This window comes from Rutidosis leptorrhynchoides, chromosome 7, assembly GCF_046630445.1.
Source record: "Rutidosis leptorrhynchoides isolate AG116_Rl617_1_P2 chromosome 7, CSIRO_AGI_Rlap_v1, whole genome shotgun sequence".
NCBI lineage: Eukaryota > Viridiplantae > Streptophyta > Magnoliopsida > Asterales > Asteraceae > Rutidosis > Rutidosis leptorrhynchoides.
Genome location: NC_092339.1, coordinates 15,636,234 through 15,662,237, shown reverse-complemented (window position 1 = coordinate 15,662,237; position 26,004 = coordinate 15,636,234). Strand labels below are relative to the sequence as shown.

General features: G+C 33.1%; 1 protein-coding gene and 1 pseudogene across 1 annotated transcript; both read left to right on the top strand.

The window, feature by feature from the left end:
- Positions 1-7,681: 7,681 nt before the first annotated feature.
- On the top strand, positions 7,682-15,193 carry LOC139858969 (shikimate O-hydroxycinnamoyltransferase-like; annotated as a pseudogene).
- An 8,707-nt stretch (positions 15,194-23,900) lies between these two features.
- LOC139858968 (shikimate O-hydroxycinnamoyltransferase-like) lies at positions 23,901-25,630 on the top strand. The gene is made up of 2 exons (XM_071847794.1): positions 23,901-24,308; positions 24,713-25,630. The coding sequence occupies exons 1-2, from the start codon at positions 23,901-23,903 to the stop codon at positions 25,628-25,630; spliced, it is 1,326 nt and encodes a 441-aa protein (XP_071703895.1).
- The last annotated feature ends 374 nt before the right edge of the window (positions 25,631-26,004 follow it).

The window sequence follows — 26,004 nt, the reverse complement described above, 5'->3', positions numbered from 1 at the left end:
CTTTTGAGCTTTTTGGACCTTTGCGTCTTCAAATCTTCGTTTTCGCCTTTTGTCTTCGCACTTATTTAAAATAAACGAATATTACTCGAAAATGGAACAATTGCAACTAAAATCTTGTCTTTCTTGGGGGATTTTGCTATGAAATATATGTTCCTTTTTAGCCTTATCATTAACCCATTGCGTAAAATAGCATTTGGGTTCCCCGCAATATATGCGTCAAAGTAAACACATCGTAACTTATGGATTTCCCAATGTGATATCCCCCATCTTTTGAACGAAAGCCTTTTATAAACCAAGGCATTCTTGGAACGTTCTTCGAATGTCTTACAAACTGATCTCGCCTTAAATAGTTGTGCCGAAGAATTCTGACCGACTCTAGACAAGATTTCATCAATCATGTCTCCGGGTAGGTCTCTTAAAATATTGGGTTGTCTATCCATTTTGTGTTTTTATACTGTAAAATAGACAAGAGTTAGATTCATAAAAAAAATACTTATTAATACAAGCAATTTTTACATATATCATAAAGCATAAGCACACTATATTACATATATTACACCACACGAATACAACTATCTTATTCCGACTCGCTTGTTTCTTCTTCTTCGGTTTTGGTTCGTTTTGCCAAGTTTCTAGGGATATATGATGTTCCCCTAATACGAGCCGTCGTGATCCACATTGGTTTAGAAAAACCTGGTGGTTTAGAGGTTCCCGGGTCATTGTTACAACTTAAGGACTTCGGGGGTTGACGATACATATAAAGTTCATCGGGGTTGGAATTAGATTTCTCTATTTTTATGCCCTTTCCCTTATTATTTTCTTTTGCCTTTTTAAATTCAATTGGGGTAATTTCTATAACATCATCGGAATTCTCGTCGGAATCCGATTCATCGAAGAATTGGTAATCCTCCCAATATTTTGCTTCCTTGGCGGAAACACCATTGACCATAATTAACCTTGGTCGGTTGGTTGAGGATTTTCTTTTACTTAACCATTTTATTATTTCCCCCACCGGTTCTATTTCTTCATCCGGTTCCGATTCTTCTTCCGGTTCCGATTCTTCTTCCGGTTCCGACTCTTCTTCCGGTTCCTCTTCGGGAACTTGTGAATCAGTCCATGAATCATTCCAATTTACATTTGACTCTTCCTTATTATTAGGTGAGTCAATGGGACTTGTTCTAGAGGTAGACATCTATCACATAATATCAAACGCGTTAAGAAATTAATATATCACATAATATTCACATGTTAAAAATATATAGTTTCCAACAAAATTTGTTAAGCAATCATTTTTCAAGTAAACACGGTCGAAGTCCAGACTCACTAATGCATCCTAACAAACTCAATAAGACACACTAATGCAAAATTCTGGTTCTCTAAGACCAACGCTCTGATACCAACTGAAATGTCTCGTTCTTATTGATTAAAAACGTTCCATATTAATTGATTTCGTTGCGAGGTTTTGACCTCTATATGAGACGTTTTTCAAAGACTGCATTCATTTATAAAACAAACCATAACCTTTATTTCATAGATAAAGGTTTTAAAAAGCTTTACGTAGATTATCAAATAATGATAATCTAAAATATCCTGTTTACACACGACCATTACATAATGGTTTACAATACAAATATGTTACAACAAAATAAGTTTCTTGAATGCAGTTTTTATACAATATCATACAAGCATGGACTCCAAATCTCGTCCTTATTTAAGTATGCGACAGCGGAAGCTCTTAATAATCACCTGAGAATAAACATGCTTAAAACGTCAACAAAAATGTTGGTGAGTTATAGGTTTAACCTATATATATCAAATCATAATAATAGACCACAAGATTTCATATTTCAATACACATCCCATACATAGAGATAAAAATCATTCATATGGTGAACACCTGGTAACCGACATTAACAAGATGCATATATAAGAATATCCCCATCATTCCGGGACACCCTTCGGATATGATATAAATTTCGAAGTACTAAAGCATCCGGTACTTTGGATGGGGCTTGTTGGGCCCGATAGATCTATCTTTAGAATTCGCGTCAATTAGGGTGTCTGTTCCCTAATTCTTAGATTACCAGACTTAATAAAAGGGGCATATTCGATTTTGATAATTCAACCATAGAATGTAGTTTCACGTACTTGTGTCTATTTTGTAAATCATTTATAAAACCTGCATGTATTCTCATCCCAAAAATATTAGATTTTAAAAGTGGGACTATAACTCACTTTCACAGATTTTTACTTCGTCGGGAAGTAAGACTTGGCCACTGGTTAATTCACGAACCTATAACAATATATACATATATATCAAAGTATGTTCAAAATATATTTACAACACTTTTAATATATTTTGATGTTTTAAGTTTATTAAGTCAGCTGTCCTCGTTAGTAACCTACAACTAGTTGTCCACAGTTAGATGTACAGAAATAAATCGATAAATATTATCTTGAATCAATCCACGACCCAGTGTATACGTATCTCAGTATTGATCACAACTCAAACTATATATATTTTGGAATCAACCTCAACCCTGTATAGCTAACTCCAACATTCACATATAGAGTGTCTATGGTTGTTCCGAAATATATATAGATGTGTCGACATGATAGGTCGAAACATTGTATACGTGTCTATGGTATCTCAAGATTACATAATATACAATACAAGTTGATTAAGTTATGGTTGGAATAGATTTGTTACCAATTTTCACGTAGCTAAAATGAGAAAAATTATCCAATCTTGTTTTACCCATAACTTCTTCATTTTAAATCCGTTTTGAGTGAATCAAATTGCTATGGTTTCATATTGAACTCTATTTTATGAATCTAAACAGAAAAATTATAGGTTTATAGTCGGAAAAATAAGTTACAAGTCGTTTTTGTAAAGGTAGTCATTTCAGTCGAAAGAACGACGTCTAGATGACCATTTTAGAAAACATACTTCCACTTTGAGTTTAACCATAATTTTTGGATATAGTTTCATGTTCATAATAAAAATCATTTTCTCAGAATAACAACTTTTAAATCAAAGTTTATCATAGTTTTTAATTAACTAACCCAAAACAGCCCGCGGTGTTACTACGACGGCGTAAATCCGGTTTTACGGTGTTTTTCGTGTTTCCAGGTTTTAAATCATTAAGTTAGCATATCATATAGATATAGAACATGTGTTTAGTTGATTTTAAAAGTCAAGTTAGAAGGATTAACTTTTGTTTGCGAACAAGTTTAGAATTAACTAAACTATGTTCTAGTGATTACAAGTTTAAACCTTCGAATAAGATAGCTTTATATGTATGAATTGAATGATGTTATGAACATCATTACTACCTTAAGTTCCTTGGATAAACCTACTGGAAAAGAGAAAAATGGATCTAGCTTCAATGGATCCTTGGATGGCTCGAAGTTCTTGAAGCAGAATCATGACACGAAAACAAGTTCAAGTAAGATCATCACTTGAAATAAGATTGTTATAGTTATAGAAATTGAACCAAAGTTTGAATATGATTATTACCTTGTATTAGAATGATAACCTACTGTAATAAACAAAGATTTCTTGAGGTTGGATGATCACCTTACAAGATTGGAAGTGAGCTAGCAAACTTGAAAGTATTCTTGATTTTATGAAACTAGAACTTTTGGAATTTATGAAGAACACTTAGAACTTGAAGATAGAACTTGAGAGAGATCAATTCGATGAAGAAAATTGAAGAATTAAAGTGTTTGTAGGTGTTTTTGGTTGTTGGTGTATGGATTAGATACAAAGGATATGTAATTTTGTTTTCATGTAAATAAGTCATGAATGATTACTCATATTTTTGTAATTTTATGAGATATTTCATGCTAGTTGCCAAATGATGGTTCCCACATGTGTTAGGTGAATCAAATGGGCTACTAAGAGCTGATCATTGGAGTGTATATACTAATAGTACATACATCTAAAAGCTGTGTATTGTACGAGTACGAATACGGGTGCATACGAGTAGAATTGTTGATGAAACTGAACGAGGATGTAATTGTAAGCATTTTTGTTAAGTAGAAGTATTTTGATAAGTGTCTTGAAGTCTTTCAAAATTGTATGAATACATATTAAAACACTACATGTATATACATTTTAACTGAGTCGTTAAGTCATCGTTAGTAGTTACATGTAAATGTTGTTTTGAAACCTTTAGGTTAACGATCTTGTTAAATGTTGTTAACCCAATGTTTATAATATCAAAAGAGATTTTAAATTATTATATTATCATGATATTATGATGTACGAATATCTCTTAATATGATATATATACATTAAATGTCGTTACAACGATAATCGTTACATATATGTCTCGTTTTAAAATCATTAAGTTAGTAGTCTTGTTTTTACATATGTAGTTCATTGTTAATATACTTAATGATATGTTTACTTATCATAATATCATGTTAACTATATATATAACCATATATATGTCATCATATAGTTTTTACAAGTTTTAACGTTCGTGAATCACCGGTCAACTTGGGTGGTCAATTGTCTATATGAAACCTATTTCAATGAATCAAGTCTTAACAGGTTTGATTGCTTAACATGTTGGAAACATTTAATCATGTAAATATCAATCTCAATTAATATATATAAACAAGGAAAAGTTCGGGTCACTACAACACCGAAATTACAAACCGTGGATATCAGTGCGTATAGCAATATAAAGACACGGGAGGATTATAAATACAATAATCCCTAGAGCATAATAGAAATAAACATATTCTTCAGGTGGGAGTTGGAAAAGAAGAACGATCATTGCGATAGTAAGGATAAGGACAAGGATCAGAACTGGATTTAGCATTTTCATAAACTTTTGAATTTGGGAATTGGGTATAGGAATGGTAAAAATGATGGAACGGAAAAAGTTCATTTATAGTAGAGATACCAGACAAAGCAATTGAGACAGATGATCGCATTAAATTAAAGAGATCTTAATTTTCTTAATCCCGAGGAAATCAGATCTTATTTAGATTTCGAAGATTTTCTTTAAATCCTTTGAATTCCGAAATTCAACCAAGACAACGTCAAAAGTTAAGACGCGCCTTATTTTCTAAATTCAAACGTGACTACGTCAAAAGCTAAGGCGAATCTTTATTTTCTCATTTCACTCTTTTGTGACAGCTTCACTCGTACGCTTCACATAATCAAATCATTTGATCTATATTAATCAATATTGATAAAACTCTATTTATCAACTCATATTCGTCAGGGAAACATTCTTACTGTTAGCCATGACGACCTCACTCAAATTTCAGGGCGAAATTTCTTTAACGGGTAGGTACTGTAGTGACCCGGAAATTTTCGATCAAATTTAAACTTTAATCTTTATATGTTTACGAAACGATAAGTAAAGTCTATAATGTTGAGTCTCAAAATTTTTGAACTGTTTTCTTTTACTTTCATTTAAATTTCGACCATTCCCGACGATTCACGAACAATTAATTGTAAATAGATATGTGTGTATGTATATATAAAGTTTATAAAGATTAAATATTCAATATATGTTATTTTGTAATATATTATATAACTAGTAAATATGATATAATTAGTAAACTGTAAATTTAATATATTAAATGAAATTACAAGTTAAAAATATATTTGTATAATATTATTATTACTTGTATTATTAATATTAATATTAATATCAATATCAGTATTATTAATATCATTATTCTAATATGAAAATAAAATACATGTAACTTATTAAATCTTTCATATCATTTGTATTATTAGATAGTATTATCATTAAGAATTGTTAGTATTATTATAAATTAATATTATTATTAGTATCTTTAATTATAATAACAGTGTTATTATTAGTATTATTATTATTAATTGGTATTACTAATATATTTAATATATTTATATTTATTATCAATATCAATATTACACAAGTTCAATATTAAATATATACAAAATTCATAAAGGCAGAAAAATAAGCGATTAATTAGTTACACAACTTTGACAAACTTTATTCTTTCACTATTGTGAAATTCGATCCACCAGGTAGATTACAAAATCTGTTTTGAGTCTTTATCAGCTTGATTTGTACCTTACATTGCTTTCTGATAGCTGTCTAATCTAGCTATCCTATCTCTTCTAATTGCCTATCTATCTAATTCTATATATATAAATGCATGTGCACTTCGAGTTATACAGATGCACACAATTCCTAATCACCACCAACTTTGTTTCAATAGCAGCAATATATTTCCTTCTCTTGATCATCATTAAGAACCACCATCAATAGTGTATTGTTTTCGGTTTATCATCTACAAGAACCATCATCACCTAAAATATTGTCTTTGCTTCGTGTTTCTTCAACCGATGCAGGTAACCATCAAATACAAACACCATTGTTGTACTACTATCGTGATGCTGCTACAATTCCTTTTCACTCTTCATCTCTGTCTATATATATATATATATATATATATATATATATATATATATATATATATATATATATATATATATACATCATCGTGAATATAGACCACCATTTTTTTTAAACCAAATCACCGCTTGCCACTTTGCTTTCCTCTTTAGTTTGTCGAGCCACAATCACACACTTCACCAATTCCACTTCCTCCCTCTCGTAACCGAAACCCATGAAAACTATCACCACCCCCTAAACCCTACAACCCACTTAATATAATCACTTTAGAACCTTAACCACCTTTTGTTCACCACTCAATTCAAAACACCATTATTATTTTTTTCTCGCATTGTTGCTGCTACAGCCCTTTTTCTACTTGATTTAAAGTTCATTATGGAGGAATATTAATATAATGAGTGCTTTTATAAATGATGCAAATGGGACTAGTTGGCCGACACTTTCATTACACCTACACCCCACTTGTCACTCAATAATTGTAATCTATTTTTTTTTCTTCTGTCCCAGCCTTTCGAATGAACCAGTTTTTCCATAGGAGCTCACTTAATTCGATTCATAACCCACTAAACACAACCTCAAAATTCAGTCCAAATTAACGGCCCATTTGATGGCCCAAAACCGCCATCAAACAATTCTATTGCAATTATTACGATGGTCTGTAACTATCAAGTAACATTAATGAGAAGTGCATGAACAGATCAATGATAGTTACGATTTTGATTATAATCGTGTTATGATATTTAGCATGACTTAATGATAATAATATTACGGTAAACATAGTGAGGGAAATTGTGATGATGATAGAATATGTGATTTAAGATGATAAATAATAATAATGATCAAACGATAATGTTAATGATGATGATATTCGATTATGGATGGGTGATGATGCGAAGATAACAAATGTAATAACAAGTATTAGCTGTGCGAAGAAGAAGAAAACAGAAGACGGATTAAAATAAACTCAAAACTGAATAATAAACAGAAAAAATAGAGTGGTGCGACCGATTAGGTGTTTATGTGGTGAAAGAGTGGTCAGAGGTTCAATCCTAGTCTTGTACGAATTTTTTTTAACTCAGCTGCTTGGGCCGTTATTTTGTATTGGGCCGAGTGTTAACTTCTGTTGGGCCGAATTCTGTTAATTCCTGATGGGCTAATACGATCATAAATATGATGACGAAGAAGACATATAGATAATGGATAAAAAGATTTTCGGATGAAATTAAAAATAGAAAAATTACAGTAGCGTAATGGTAGGGAGTGGTTGTGTTAAGCAAGAGGTCATGGGTTCGAGCTCGGGCAAAGGCACATATTTTTTTAGGAACTCACTCATTAAGGTAGTCTTCTCTTATTATTATTATTATTATTATTATTATTATTATTATTATTATTATTATTATTATTATTATTATTATTATTATTATTATTATTAATTATTATTATTATTATTATTGTGATAATTGTTATAATTCCTAATATTTAGAAGTATGATCATTATTATCATTATTAGTAAAAATATTATTATTATAGATATTATAGTTATTACTAATATTACTATCATTATTATCATTCCTATTGTTAAAAGTATTAAAATTATCTTTTATATTAAAATTATCATTTTTAATAAGACTACCTTTACTATTAAAATTATTATTATCATTAATAGAATCCTTAATATTATTATAATTATTTTTAAAATAAGTATTATTATTATTATAACTACTGGTATTTTTATAAAGATATAACGACTTTTCATTGATCAGTGTTATTTTAACCAAATAAATATTAGTTATATAAAAATATATTCAATACATATAACCTAACTCTATTATTTTTTTATAATAAGTAAGATATATAAAATAAATATATCTAAGTTATTAATGGAACGCACAAATCATTAAAATAACGGATATACCACTAATAATAGTATATATATTGTTCGATTACAATTATACGTGTTAATATATATATATGAATGATTTAGGTTCGTGAATCCGAGGTCAACCCTACACTCGTTAAATGACGTCATATGTATTTTTACTACAAAATACAGTATGGTGAGTTTCATATGATCCCTTTTACTCTTTACATTTTGGGCTGAGAATACATGCAAATGTTTTAATAACTATTTTACAATATTTATATGCGTGAGTTCATTTGGGACTGAGAATACATGCACTGTTTTTACAACTTCTTTATTAAATGCTTTTGAAATATATTTTGAACTGCGAATACATGAAATGCTTTTATAAATGTTTGACGAGATAGACACAAGCAAAACATTCCTCAAATGAATTATTATGCAGACAGAAGTTCTGCGGATTATTATTGAATTATGTGGACATGATAATTGCCACCGTTGAATTATGTGGACATGATAATTGCCACCGTTGAATTATGTGGACATGATAATTGCCACCATTGAATCATGTGGATATGATAATTGCCACCAATTGATATGAATGTTATGTATCGAGAGAATGATTTTATACACAGGTTATGTGTATGTTATTTTTGTGCACGAGATATGTGTACGGTTACTAAGATTTATGAAAAATGGTTGCGTACACGATAAAGGTGTACTGTATTTAAAAGATATCGCATGTACATTACAGGTGGGTATAGGATTCGGGCCCATTTGTACCATGCAGGATTTAAATCTTGTGGTCTATCAAAATGATGAATTTTATTGTTTTAAGATAAACCTATGAACTCACCAACCTTTTGGTTGACACTTTAAAGCATGTTTATTCTCAGGTATGAAAGAAGCATTCCGCTGTGCATTTGCTCATTTTAAAGACATTATTTGGAGTCGATCATCGCAATGGAACCAGATGTTGGTGACTTCGTCCAGATGGATTAGGACGGGTCCTTTCAGAAGATCACTGTAAGAGAATCCAGTTTAGTTGTTCCGGCTATGGTGACACCGAAGATAAAGCTATGGAACTCTAACCTCGACTTGATAGCTCCGCCGCTTCACACACCTTGCGTGTTTATCTACCGGCCCAATGGTGTTGCCAACTTCTTTGATATCAAAGTGATGAGGGATAGTTTAAGCAATGTTTTGATGGCGTTTTACCCTATGGCCGGGCGATTGAAGGAAGACAAAAATGGCCGGATTGAGATTGATTGTCAAGGATAAGGCATTTTGTTGGTTGAAGCGGAAACAAATGGTGTGCTCGATGATTTGGGTGATTTTGCACCTACCTTAGAGGTTCAGAAACTTATCCCGACGGTCGATTACTCCTTAGGAATCGATTCCTATCCTCTACTACTCTTGCAGGTAAAAAAATAATAGTAAATATAGTGAAAATGTGATTTGTCATGTGGTGTTATAAAAAGTAGAGAATAAAAAAAATACGTGACAAAATATATGCTACATGGCTTACGTTTATAAGTTAATTAGTTAGAAGTATGGTAATAAATTTTGTCACCGTGTCTCTTTGAAATCGCTGAAGTTCAATATTTCCACACTCTCCTATTATTTTCCTTTTTATTTGTTAATTTCGGCAGGTAACTTACTTTAAATGTGGGGGAGTTTCGTTAGGAGTCGGGACACACCATTATGTTGCGGATGCAGCATCTGTGTTGCACTTTATCAAGGCATGGTCCGATAACGCTCGTGGCATCAAAACTACCATACCACCCTTCATTAACAGGACCATCCTCCGTGCTCGGGACCCACCGCAACCTATCTTTAAGCACGTCGAATACCAGAACACTCCAACAAACTCGCCACTTTCATCCACACCAAATAAACCCGTGGCATCACTTTTTAAGGTATCACGAGAACAAATTAAAGTGAAAGTGAAATTCTTGAATTAACCAAATCAATGTTACAAAGTACATACAAGAGCTATTTATACCCTACTACATCAACTAACCTAGTTAACAGAAAAGGCTTAATCCATTGCCTTGAATAAAATTATCAGCCTATAACAAATTCCTAACAGAATAACAAACTTCTAACTAAAGTAAGTAAAATAGCTGGCATGCTTGATGTATCTTGATGATGTCTCATTTGGTCCATAGCTGCTAGCTGAGTTTATTGAATGTGAAGGTGTTGACTGTGGTTGACTTGGTGCTGCAGGTGTTGACTGAGATTGATTTAAAGCTGCATCATATACACCTTTACCCCCCCCCCCCCCCACACAAGTAGGCAGTGTGTATGAATTACAAGTGCCTAACTTGCTTAAACATAAGTGATAAGGTGTATAGCTCAGGGATTTTGTTAATAAGTCTGCTGCTTGTTCCTTGGAGGGTATAAAGTGAGAAGAATTGACCCATTTTTGATCTTGTCTTTGACAAAGTGACAGTCAATTTCAATGTGCTTTGTTCTTGCATGTTGTACAGGATTTAATGCCAGTGTTATTGTTGATGAGTTGTCACAATATATGGTAATTGGAGAGTCTGTAGATATGCCAAAGTCTTTGAGTAAACATTTGAGCCATGTTAGCTCACATGTACAATCTGCTAGTGCCCTGTACTCAGCTTCTGTGGATGACCTAGAGGCAACACTTTGTTTCTTTGACTTCCATGATATGAGATTGGAACCCATAAAGACACAGAAACCTGAAACTGATCTTCTAGATAATGGGCAATTAGCCCAGTCACTATCACAATAAGCTAATAAGGTAGGTTCAGATGACTTAGTGTAAAAGAGACCTTGACCAGGGCTGACTTTTATATATCTGAGAACTCTTGTCAATGCCTTCATGTGTGCTTCAATTGGAGTATTGGTAAATTGACTAAGTGTTTGGGCTGCAAAAGCTAAGTCTGGTCTAGTGATAGTTAGATATATCAGCTTGCCTACCAAGGTTCTGTATAGTGTTGGATCTTCTAAAGAAGGTGAATCATCAAGTGTGAGAGTTGTTTGAGGATCAAGTGGTGTAGTTGCAGGTTTAGTGTCAAGTAAGCCTGCATGTTCTAACAATTCCAAAGCATACTTTCTCTGTGTAAGTGCTAAGCCTTGTGGTGTTCTTATGAATTCTATGCCCAGATAATAATGAAGTTGCCCTAGATCTTTAAAGCTGAACTTCTTGTTTAGTTGTCCCTTTATTGTTGCAATCAGCTATTTGTTGTTACCAGTTAGTAATATGTCATCTACATAGATGATTAGATGAACCACATCAGATTGTTGGTGCAGGGTAAACAAGGAAGTATCAGCATAACTCTGTGTGAATCCCATGGTTTGTAAGAAAGTGGTTAATTTGGTAAACCACTGTCTGTTTGCTTGTGAATCCTATGGTTTGTAAAAGTCTTTTTGGTGAATTGATTATATAGAAGGTAGCCTTATTGTTGTGCAGGGTATCCTAGAAAGATGGAAGGAATTGCTCTAGGAGAGAATTTGTCAGTTGAATGTGAATAAGCATAAGCTAGACAACCAATAACATTGAGATGATGAAGATCAGGTGATGTGTTGTGGAGAATTTCATATGGACTTTTGTATTGTAAAGTTCTAGTGGGTAGTCTGTTTGTGATGTAAGTGGCAGATAGTAAGTTGTAACCCCAAAAATGAATTGGGAAGTGAGCTTGAAATTGGATTGCCCTAGCCATTTCTAGAAGATTTCTGTGTTTTCTTTCAGCCCTACCATTTTTGTTGCGGTGTGTAAGGACATGTGGTTTGATGTGTTGTGCCATATTGTTGAAGAAAGTTTGTGAGTTCATTGTTTAGAAATTCTAAGGCATTATCTGATCTAAGGCATTTGATATTGGATTGAAATTGAGTTTTCACATGTGCAAAGAAAGTTTTGAGAGTGGATGTGACATGTGATTTGGATGGTAATAAGAATGTCCATGTTGTTCTGGAAAAATCATCTACAAGAGTAAGAAAATATGTACATTTATTCAGAGTAGAATGTTTATATGGACCCCATACATCTGCATGTACAAGATCAAATTTTAATTTAGCATGAGAAGTAGAAAATGGAAAACTAAGTACATGCTGTTTTGCCAATGGACAGATATTACAAACTGTGGAAATATTACAATTGGAAAAAGAAAGTGATTTTATTTTGTCTAAGGTATGGTATGAACAATGGCCAAGTCTTGAATGCCATATTGAGTGATTGTCTTTGCTTGATGTTGTAGAGTTGATGGAAGATTGGCTTTTGGTGTTGGCTTTAGGATGAATGATGTAGAGAACATCATAGAGTTTGCCATGGGCAATCTGCTTGTGTTTGCCCTGAAATATACATTCAAGATGATTGAATAGTACAGAGAGATTGGTGGTTTTAGTTATTTTGCTTATGGAGAGTATATTGTAAATGAATGATGGAATATAGAAGACATTTAGTAATGTAAGATCAGGTGTAAGTTTGACTGAGCCAGTGATAGAAACCTTTATGACTTGTTTATGTGGGAGTGTGACAGAGATGGGTGTTTTGTGATGTTGTATGTTGTGCATGTTTGATAGGGTTATGGACACATGGTCAGTGGCCCCACTATCTATGACCCAAGCATTGTTCAGATGACAGAAAAATGATGCTATAATTGAGGTCATACCTTGAGCCTGTTGGTCATGTGAAGTACCCTGCATCATCAACAGAACTTGATTAAGCTGGTTCTGTAATTGATCCATCCTTGCTGCCATAACATCTTGATTTGTTGAGTCTGTGGAAGAATTTGGGGAATCTGCAGCATTGTTGATGAAAAGGTTGTTCACAGTCTTTCCTTTGTTATGATTCTTTGGTTGATATTTACCATGTAGAGGATGTCCTGGTGGATATCCTACATTCTTGTAACATTCCTCAGATGTATGACCTTCTCTATAGCAAGTGGTACATCTGACTCCATCTTTGAATGTGGATTTCCTTTCAGTACCAGTAACAGATGTCTTTGTGAACTTTTGATAGTTGTTTTGTTTGTAGCTCATTATAGTAGGCATAGCTGTTCTTGGCACAGTGCCCTCTCTTTGCTTTTCTTCTTATTTGAGCATTCCATAAGCCTTTGCAATTGTTGGTAAAGGTTGCATAAGTAAGATTTGACCTCTGGTTGTTGCATAGCACTCATCTAATCCCATGAGAAATTGAAGAAGTCTCTTCCTCTGTTCTCTTTCTCCATTTTGTTTACCATTATCACAGGTGCAGGTGCAGCTACACATGTATGGTGCCTCAAGTGCATCAGTTTCATCATATAGGCCTTTTAATTTGTGGTAGTAAACTTCAATGGTGCTATTGTGTTGTTTCAATTGAGATATGTCATTAGCAAGCTGATAGATCCTATGGCCATCAATTTGAGAGTAGTGTTCTTGCAGTTCTTGCCAAAGATTTGCAGCAGTATTGATGAAATTTAGGCTGTTACTGATTTCATCTGAGACTGTATTCAGAATCCAGGAGATGATCGTGTCGTTGTTGCGTTCCCAAAGTGGCCGGAGAGCTGAATTTGGTGCAGGTTCTTCATACTCCTTCGTCACAATTTTCAATTTGTTCTTCGCATTTAATGCAATTAACATCGATATCTTCCAGCTTCCATAGTTTTCAGAACCAGATAGCTTCTTGGAGATCAAAATGAGTCCAGGATGATCGTTTTGGTGTAAGAACAATGGATGATTGTTGGAATTGATATCATTCGTATTGATGACGTCTTCAATTGTTGGTGCCATCACTGTAATTGATGATTAAGTGAGAGAAATTTGATGATGAATTGAATCGAAGATTGTTTGCGGATGAATTTTGTTGTATGAATTGTTGAATTGTTGGTTTGATTGTTCGATTGATTTGATTTTGTTGGATTTGGGGATGAAATTAGGGTTTGTGCATGGTGGAATGGTGGAGAACGTCTGATACCATAAAGTGAAAGTGAAATTCTTGTATTAACCAAATCAATGTTACAAAGTACATACAAGAGCTATTTATACCCTACTGCATCAACTAACCTAGTTAACAGAAAAGGCTTAATCCATTGCCTTGAATAAAATTATCAGCCTATAACAAATTCCTAACAGAATAAAAAACTTCTAACTAAAGTAAGTAAAATAGCTGGCATGCTTGATGTATCTTGATGATGTCTCATTTGGTCCATAGCTGCTAGCTGAGTTTATTGAATGTGAAGGTGTTGACTATGGTTGACTTGGTGCTGCAGGTGTTGACTAAGATTGATTTAAAGTTGCATCATATACACCTTTACAAATAAAAATGCTCAAAGTGAGATCGAAAGAAGATGGCAACATAGTTGACTATAGCTCATTTGAATTACTCATGGGCCATATTTGGAAGTGCGTGTCTAAAGCCCGTGGGCTGCGCGATAATGAAGAGACAAGGCTCAGTGTTGCAACGGAAGGGCGGCTATGTCATAGGCCCGCCCTGCCACCGGGCTATTTTGGGAATGCTATATTGTCAACCATTCCTATAGCGATAGCAGGCGAAATTAAATCAAATCCAAGTTGGTTTGCAGCTAGTAAAATTCACAATGCACTAGTGATCACAAACAAAGATTATTATCTAAATTCAGCTATCGACTTTTTGGAACTACGACCCAATTTATTAGCTGTGGTTGCTGGCATGTTTGAGTCTTGTACACGCTCGAATAATTTTGCGATAACCAGTTGGGCTTCGTTACCGATTCATGAAGCTGACTTTGGATGGGGCCGGCCTGTATTCACGGGGCCCGGTGGGATTAGATTGGAAGGTATGGTTATTGTGTTACCAAGCTCGATCAAAGACGGGAGCTTACAGATCATCATTTCGTTACAAGCTGAACACATGATGCTTTTTAAAAAGTTGTTTTATGAAATGTTCATTACGAGTTCTTCAAATCTGTAAGTGTTGATTTATTATCATTTAAAAGACAATTTGTATACATGTTTGTGGTTGTATGTTATGTGAGATAGCAAAAAGTTATCTTCTTCAATTTGTATTTTCTTATCAATAGCTTGTAGTTTCAACTCATCAATGTATTTCGTCTTATTATCAATGTATTTTCAAGTCAACTTTGAATTGATTGAAAATAAATTTATTTACATTACATCAGATCTAATTCTAATGTATTTAAATAGTTAAATATTCGTATTTCAAAATCAACTTTGAATTGATTGATAGTGAGATTCCATACTGTTGGTTTAGTGTGCACGCCATAACACAAAATTATACTACCGCTTATATACAAGCCTACGGGATCACACACAATCAGCACTTAGATATCTGGTTATATGTATATATGGTATATACATATTTATGATCACCAATTATTATATATTGTTGATATATAATTATAACTTATAGTCTATAGTTTAATTAAATATAATTTAATTACATATTACAAAAAGAAAAAGGGTCACGGGCTATTAGATGACAAAATGATGGAAATATGTTTTGATCCGTGAGCATATATTTTTGAGTAGGAAACACGTCAAAATAATATACGGACAAAAAGAGTTGTTCAATATGAATTATTGTTGGCATATGAATTATTGTTGCCAATGTCTCAAACTATATATATATATATATATATATATATATATATATATATATATATATATATATATATATATATATATATATATATATATATATATATATATATATATCTTTTATGACTTTGAAAGAGGAAGAACAAAAAAAATAAAAGGCAGCCACATATAAAATTACTCCATAATAATAATAATATTGGTGGCATCTCTCCGGTCTTATGTTGAAGGTTGCCAAACAAAGAAAACAAAAGGATCCTCATGCCTTTTGTTTTTAGTTGTGTAATTATTGTGATTATAATAATTATATTATTTAGTATACGTGTTTATAATATAATAATAAAATTATAACACATATCTAATGGTTATTTGTGAGCTGTCTAGAAAAGATGAAAATAAACAAAAGAGTTTTGTTTGTTTTTTTTTCTTTTAGTTATTACTTGTTTTGATATTTGGTGATTAAGAGATCTAGCAGTCTTCGGTTATTGCTTGACGTGCTTTGTGGACTATCTGTAGAGGTGTTCTACTTTGGACACTTGTTTCAACCTACTCGTGGACATCACTCGCTAAAGGTATATCTAAACTTCACTTTGTGAATTTATTATTGGACAATTATTAGTGGTGTAATTGGATCTTGTTGGGATCGTTAATCGTGTGAATGTTTTACTTGAAAGTTTATAATAAAATAAATGATGTTTATTTTAATGATTAATAAAAGATGTTTATTTATATGTTCCGCTGCGTTTATATTTTTTTAAAGTACACACGGTTTTCCATCAGTGGTATCCGAGCCGCTTTTACACCGTTTTAATTGTTGTGTTGTGTGACTATTCTTTAGATATAGCTTTGTGGTGTATTGGTGAAAGTCGAAACCTTTTTGGTTTTTAAAGTCAACACGGTTGATTTAGACTTAACCTAATGACGCACAAATATGATTGAAAGAATATCACTAATTTAAATTGTAGATTTAATTATTATGACTTGAATATTTATTATAATTGTTGATTGTTGTATTCCATGATTGTACACATGCATTGTAACCATGGACAAGCTATATGTAGGTTTTAATAATGTAGTTATTAAAATTATGATTGCACACATAGCCCATAATGCCCCGACCTATGTATGATTGTTATGATTGTTGATTAGGGCAATATTATGTCATGTTGATTATTTATTTTATTAGAAAGGCCATTTTGAAGCCAAAGTTGTATTTCAATTATTTTTCAATTTCATAGTATTTATTTATGTTTATTCTAAATTATAAAAGTATTAGATTAGTTGTATTTTTCAATTTTAAATAAATGTAATAATATGAAGATTGAAGATATAGATGCAATGTAAAGTTTGACTTAAAAGATGACGAACGGGTCAAGTTAACAACGATGGCGTTTGTCAAGTTTTTCACTTGGTTATTGAATCAAGTGGGAGCTACGATATTACCCTTAGTTTGACCTCTTGATCCCATGTCAGCTCATGGGATCAAGCATAGGATTTTTGGGCTAGGCTATGTATGTGTGATGCATGATTGTGTTTTATTTTTGCATTTATATATAATTGTTGATTATAATATATGCTAAATGTTTTTGATGAAAACATCAAATAAAATCGGTAACTAGTTTCAAGATTAAAATTGATGATTTTAAAAAGTTAAACTCATTTATTTTTGAAACTCAAATAATATATATGGGCGACATCTTTTAAAACTGTTTTAAAACGATACACGTTTGTGTATTTGTTATTTTTTATACTAGAAATTAAATAACAAACTGCACGCATAATACACGATCGACATATATAATTGGTTAAATTGATTTTTAACAAAAGGTGTAACGAATATTGTGTGCATGCATTATTCATTAACACAAATTTTTTTTAAAAAATACCCGTCAAATTTAAGTCATGCCATCCAGTGTGCTTGCAAACACTCCTCGTTATTTTTCTGATCTAGTGAGACTAGGCTAAATTATAGCCACGAGGTGGATTTTTCGATCTAGTGAGACTAGCGTGAATTTCCACTGTTTTCAAATTGGACGACTTAATCGTATTCACGGTGAGACCTGAGTTCGAGGCAAGGATGAGACAAACATGTCAATAGATAATAATGGTTTGTTGGACTACACATATCTCAAGGTCCCATAAAGATCTAAGAGTTGCACTTGTAATGCAATTGGTACCCGCTACCTACCAATAGACTCCATAACTGCTAGCTGATCAACAGATGTGGCTATGGAACCTCTATGTGGATCTTAGGCTTTCGTAAATTAATTGTTTTTAAAAATTATAAAAACTTGGGTAGTTAATTTATTAAAGCGCAATATCAAAAATACTAAATTGAATCTTATATCTGTTGTAGATGTCAAATAATCAAAACGTAAACCAAAACACACTTTCTTCTTTGTTGAATAAGGATAAACTCAATGTTCAAACTTCCTATACTGGCACCACAACTAGGGAATTGCACTCAAGCATGAATGGAAGTTGAACAAAATTAGAACCCTTATCTGATCCTGCTGTTTACGTAGCTCCTGCTGCTCAGCAAAATGCTTATCGGAAGTTGTTCGATGAGTAGGAGAAGTAGGATGAAAGGGTGAAAAAGAATAAGTCGAATACTTTGTGGAAGGGATATGGTAAATCATTTGCCAGGAAAATATTCCACTTCCAAGAAGTAAATCCCAACAAAAGACGCCGAATGTTTCCATTGTGGAAAGGTTGGCAATTGGAGAAGGAAGCTGTTCTATCTATCAATCTGAGCTGAGAAAAGGCAATGCTGGTAAGACTAGAAATCTCAAGTATATTTCATATACAGTTATATACTTCTTCGAGTGATTCCTAGATCATTGTTAACCGGTTATGGCCTTCACACCTGTAACAATATAAAGGGAATGAGAAGAAATAATAGACTGAAGAAAGGCACACTGGATTTGCAAGTGGGCATTGGGAATCAAGCTTCGATTGAAACCATTGGTCACTATGAGCTTACTCTTCCAAGTGGTCTTATTGTTTTATTAAAACAATCTTATTATGCTCCTAGTATTAGGAGCAATATGATTTGAAAGATGCTGGTTTTGAACTTGCATTTACGCACTTTGATATTTCAATTTCTAAGGATAATATTTTTTTTATCTTAATGCCTATCCAAGTGATGGTATTTTTGAAATTGATATGCATGGTGTGATTTCAAATGAGAATTCTATGTATACCTGTACCGCCAAGCAATTCAAGCAACGCTTGAATAAGACCTATCTATGACATTGTCATCTTGGTCATATAAACAACGCATTTCAAAACTCCATTCTTATGGACTTTTGGAATCAAATGGCTTTGATTCATTTGATGTATGTGAGTAATGTTTATGTGAAAGGATTACAAAAGCTCATTTCTTCAATTTAGGTGAAAAAAGCTACATATCTTTTAGGACTAATACATATTGATGTATGTGGCCCTTTAGAACAATGTCTAAAAATGGTAAGTCTTACTTCGCTACAATAACCGATGGTTATAGTAGATATGGTTATGTTTACTTGCTGAAACATAAACATGAAGTTTTTGAAAGGTTTGAAGTCTTTCAAAATGAAGTAAAGAATCAGCTTAGAAAGACCATTAAATCACTTCACTCTGATGGACGAAGTAAGTATATGAGTCAAGAGTTTTTGGACCACCTGTAGAATTCTTGGATTGTTTTACAATTCACTCCACCTCACACACTACTACTCAATGGTGAGTCTGAATGGAGGAATCGAACTTTACTTGATATGGTTTGATCTATGATGAGTCTGACTACTCTACCACCATCTTTTGGGGTTATGCATTAGAGTCTGCTGTAGGCATACTCAATATGGTTCTAACCAAGAAAGTAGAAAAGACACCATATGAAGTATGGCATGGGAAGATTCCCAAGTTGTCTTATTTAAAATTCTGGGGTTGTGAAGTGTATGTGAAGCATGACACTTCAAACAAATTAAAACCCTGAAGTATTAAATTTCACTTTATAAGATACCTAAAGGAAACAATGGGCTACTACTTATACTACGAAGCTGGAAACAAAGTGTTTTCTACTCGGTCTACTGAATTGTTTAAAAAAAGGAGATCTTCTCTTATAAGACTTTAGTGGGAGTAAAGTAGATCTTGAAGAAATTCAAGAACCACAAAGTAATATACCTTCTATAAGCACTAGTAATCCACACGTTGAATCTGAGCGCATTGTTGGTGAGTCAGAACGTGTTGCACCTGAACTTCATAGGTCTGGTAGAACTTCTAATCGGCATAAGAGGTTTTATTATCTGATTAATTCAGATGAACCTCGCCTAGAGGATTATGAAACCACTAGCTACCGTAAGGCCATATAAGATCACGAATCTTAAAAATGGCGAGATACTATGAATGCAAATATGCAGTCCATGACAGATAATCATTGATCTTCCACCCAATTGTAAGACAATGGGGTGTAAATGAGTCTTCAAAGAGAAGACTAGCATGGACGGTAATGTAAACACTTTTAAAGCTCAATTCGTGGCAAAAGGTTATGATGAAACTTTTCCACTAATCGCGAGTTTTATACATTAGGATACTTATTGCCATAGTTGCTTTTCATAATTATGAAATATGGCAAATGGATGTCAAAACCGCTTTCCTAAATGGCAATCTAAGCGAGGACGTATATATGGTTCAGCCAGAAGGGTTTGTAAATCCAAAGCATCCTATTAAAGTATGCAAGCTTCTAAAATCTATTTATGGATTAAAGCAAGCATTTAGGAGCTAAAATCTTAAGTTTGATGAGAATATCAAAGAGTTTGGTTTTTCTCAAAACCAAGATGAGCTATGTGTTTACATTAAATCTAGTGGGAGCAAAGTAGTCTTCTTGATCTTGTATGTTGATGACATATTGCTTATTGAAAATAAAATTTCAACTTGCAAGATGTCAAATCTTGGCTTGAAAACGTTTTTCATAAATGATCTTGGAGAAGCTACTTATATACTTGGAATCATGATCTATAGAAATAGATTCAAATGGCTTATTGTTTTGAACTAATGTACATATCTTATCTTGCAGAGATTAAGAATGCATTACTCCAACCTTGGAGCATTGCCTGTGCAAAAGTGCATAACCTTGAGCAAGTCTTAATGTCTTATCACACATGATGAGATAAGATGAATGAAATGTATCCCATATGTTTCGGCTATAGGATCCATTATGTATGCCATGTTATGTACTAAAATGATGTCTCGTTATTTTTGAGTTTGACGAGTCGTTATCAACAAAATCTAGGTTAAGAACATTGGATTGTTGTTAAAAATATTCTTAAGTATTTGCAGAGTACTAAAGATATGTTCATGGTTTATGATGGTTTGGAAAAGGAGTTAAGTATTAACCATAATACATATGCTAGTTTCCAAACTGATCGAGATGATTCTCGATCCCAGTCAGGTTGTGTCTTTGTCACGATGGACGAGATAGTTAATTGGAAGAGCTCAAAGTAGAGCATTGTTGCACATTCTACAACAAAAGCAGAATACATTGTTACCTGAGATGTTGCTCAGAAAATTGTCTGGATAAGAAAGTTTGTTGTTAAACTCAGAGTAGTACACAACAATAAATCTTCTATAAAGATGTATTGTGATAGTTTGGTTGTTATAACACTTTCGAAAGAATCACATGTACATAAAAGTATCCGACACATTCTTCGAAAGTTTGACTACATTCGTGAAGTCATTGTGGGGAATGAAATTAGTATTCTTAAGGTTCATACAGATGATATCGTGGCTGAACCGTTCACGAAGCCCTTGATGCACAACCAGCATGATGATCATGCTAGTAATATTCGACTTCGTTAAGCTACTAATCTTTTTCATTTGTAATTTAGTATTTGGATATCTCTGGAACATTAAACAGTTTTATCTAAATGAATTGAGATACTCGGTATGGTCGTTTTCATTTATATTACTGTGTTCTATATTAGCATGTTTAATCCATGAATAATTGTTGATTATTCTAAATCTCCATAATCAGTCATGTTTGGTTTCATTCACCGATGGTGAATAGTTAACTAGTTGAGACCAAAATTCATATGTATTCATTGATGATGAATATTGAAATGACTCAATCATGAGATGTCACTACATGGATCGTCGTCAATAGTGAATCTCATAATGATTATGTCTTTGCGTCCTTAGACCTGAGATGTATATGTTGGTTTCCGATTGTTTGACATATTATACTTTGATATGGTTAAACACTATCCTGAACAAGGTAGTTATAAAGGCCATCATTGAGTATGATGTGAAGCACATGACGAACACATGTAATCACAATGGAATTTATTCCTCTATGCGAGAGTATGATACCACTGGGCCCCTCGATGAAAGTGAATGGATATTTACACGGCCGTGTCCAAGCTATATTGATTGTAGATCAATTTTAACTTGGTGATCACATTCAAATTTTCAAGATCGAGAAACAGAATTAGTTGACAAATGAGAATGACTATATTCATGTCTCATGTCAACAGGGTATCGGTAATAAAGGGACAACAGACACTCAATCATTAAATCATTTTAATAAAGTTCGTTTTAGCTGAAACAAACACTTGTATATTTTCGGAGGCATTGACGTGTTGCTAGACGCAAATATATGTCTGTATAGTTTTCCAGATGTTATGTCATGCACAAGTGGGAGTTTGTTGGTTTAATGTGCACGCCATAACACAAAATTATACTACCGCTTATATACAAGCCTACGGGGTCACACACAATGAGCACTTAGATATCCGGTTATATGTATATATGGTATATACATATTTATGATTACCAATTATTATATATTATTAATATATAATTATAACCTATAGTCTATAGTTTAATTAAATATGATTTAATTAAATATTACAAAAAGAAAAAGGGTCACGGACTATTAGATGATAAAATGAAGGAAATATGTTTTGATCTGTGAGCATATATTTTTGAGTAGGGAACACGTCAAAATAATATACGAACAAAAAGAGTTGTTCAGTATGAATTATTGTTGCCGTATGAATTATTGTTGGCATATGAATTATTGTTGCTAATGTCTCAAACTATATATATATATCTTTTATGACTTTGAAAGAGGAAGAACAAAAAAAATAAAAGGCAGCCACATATAAAATTACTCCATAATAATAATAATATTGGTGGCATCTCTCCGGTCTTATGTTGAAGGTTGCCAAACAAAGAAAACAAAAGGATCCTCATGCCTTTTGTTTTTAGTTGTGTAATTATTGTGATTATAATAATTATATTATTTATTATACGTGTTTATAATATAATAATAAAATTATAACACATATCTAATGGTTATTTGTGAGCTGTCGAGAAAAGATGAAAATAAACAAAAGAGTTTTGTTTGTTTTTTTTTCTTTTAGTTATTACTTGTTTTGATATTTGGTGATTAAGAGATCTAGCAGTCTTCGGTTATTGCTTGACGTGCTCTGTGGACTATCTGTAGAGGTGTTCTACTTTGGACACTTGTTTCAACCTACTCGTGGACATCACTCGCTAAAGGTATATCTAAACTTCACTTTGTGAATTTATTATTGGACAATTATTAGTGGTGTAATTGGATTTTGTTGGGATCGTTAATCGTGTGAATGTTTTACTTGAAAGTTTATAATAAAATAAATGATGTTTATTTTAATGATTAATAAAAGATGTTTATTTATATGTTTCGCTGCGTTTATATTTTTTAAAAGTACACACGGTTTTCCATCACATACGAGTGATCCAATGAAGTAGAGTAGTAATATAATCACCGTTGCACCACTTCCTTTATCATTCCAACAGCCACACTCTAACTTTATCTCTAAGATGTTCAACACATTTTCACAGGCTGGTTAGTTTTGTTAATTTAGTTTGTTTACATAACATATTAATATAAATATGATACAAGTGAAGAGATGCATCAATGGTTATGAACTTATGATTAGAATGTTTTACCACTGCATTATTCAATTTTTATTAAATAATTTATTTATTTATTTATTATTTAAGCTTTCTTTATTTGCAGTAATTGGTTAAGAAGTGAAGAGATGAAGATCGTCGTAAGAGAATCTACGATGGTGACTCCGGCAGAGAAGACACCGAAGATAAGTCTGTGGAACTCTAACCTCGATTTGTATATGCCGCCTGTTCATACACGGTTCGTGTATTACTACCTGCCCAATGGTGCCGTTGACTTCTTCGATGCAAAAGTTATGAAGGATGCGTTGAGTAAGGTTTTGGTTGAGTTTTATCCCGTTAGTGGGCGGGTGAATAAAGACGAAAACGGTCGGACTGGGATTGATTGTCAAGGCCAAGGTGTCTTATTTGTAGAAGCGGAATGTGACTGTGTGATTGATGATTTGGGTGAATTTTTACCTTCGTTTGAGGTTCAAAAACTTACCTCAACCATCAATTACGCTCTTGGAATCAAAACCTATCCGTTACTTGTCTTGCAGGTAACTACATCTACTTCACCCATTCCTTTAATAATTAAATTGGCTTTACACTCTACTAGCAACATATTTTGTGATTGGCTGAGAAAGGGGTAAAACGGTAACTGGATAACCAGGTTAAGCTACTTACATCTGAATAAATACACTCGCACTTCCATTGTAGTTCAAACGAAAATACCTTATTCATTTTATTTATTTAATTATTACGGAGTATTATTATCTATAGTTAGTTGCCAAATAATGACATTATTTTTAACTGTTCGGCTTTAAAGCATCCGGACATGCTTAAATTATTACGAGTACTTCGTAATACTTAAATAAGAAAAGACTATATGCCCCTAATGTTGGTTAAAGTACAATCAATACAACTATTGCAAGTTATATATAATACGTAAAAATTTGAGCAGGTAACTTACTTTAGATGTGGAGGAGTGTCGTTAGGAGTTGGGATGCACCATTACATTGCGGATGGGGAATCTTATGTTCATTTTGTGAACTCCTGGTCAGATATGGCTCGTGGTCATAACCTCACCAAACCACCATTTATAAACCGGACCTTACTCCTAGCTCAAGAGTCACCACAACCTATCTTTGAACACGTTGAATATCAGCCCACTCTACTAAAATCATCACATCATGTGGTCCCATCATCAAGTGAACCCATGGTCTCAATTTTCAAGTTTTCACGAGAACAACTCAACATGCTCAAAGAAAAATCAAAGGATGATGGCAACATAATCAATTGTAGCTCAATTGTATTGCTCATGAGCCATATTTGGAAGTGTGTTTGTAAAGCCCTTGGGCTGTCAGATGATCGACAAACCAACATGTCTATAACTGTTAATGCACGTGACAGGTGTCAGCCTCCTCTACCACCTGGCTATTTTAGGAATGTTGTCTTGGTAACCTCTTCTTTATTATTAGCAGGAGATATTCAATCGAAGCCTGCTTGGCATGCTGCGAGTAAAATTCATCACTCCATAACGAAGATGAATGGCGATTATGTAAAGTCAGCAATTGACTATTTGGAACCACAACCTAATCTGGAGACTATGCATAGTCGCATTGCCACGTCATTTGGACGCCCAAATTTTGCCATAACAAGTCTGGTTGGGTTCCCGATTCATGATGCCGATTTTGGATGGGGTCGACCAATATTCATGGGACCAGGTGGGGCCCCAATGGAAGGTTATGCTTTTCTGTTACCAAGCCCGATCAAAGATGGAAGCTTGTCTATAGTCATATGGCTGGACAATGAATGCATGAACCTTTTCAGTGAATTGTTGTATGGAATTTTCACTTCTTATGTAGCATCGAAACTTTAATTACAGATGTTAAGTCATTTTCAATTATTATCTTAATAATTAATGAGTTTTCACCTTCAATTTGTATTCAATTGATCATATACTGTGTTTTTTTTCTTAGTAATTTTGGTAAATGGTAATGCAGTTGTAAAGCATTTGATATCTTTAATATTGATTTTCATTTGTAACATATTCATGTGAAATATAATTTAAATTTACAAAATTGTCAAGGACAGTACGTCTTATTTGCATATTAGTATTAAGATTCATATGACTGTAATCATTGTAGAAGAAATATTATTATTAGTCAATCAAATAAGCGATAAGTTCAATTGAAAGCCATCTTACTTTATACTCGTCAATTTCTTTGCAAAGTTCTATGTCCGAGTTCTTCA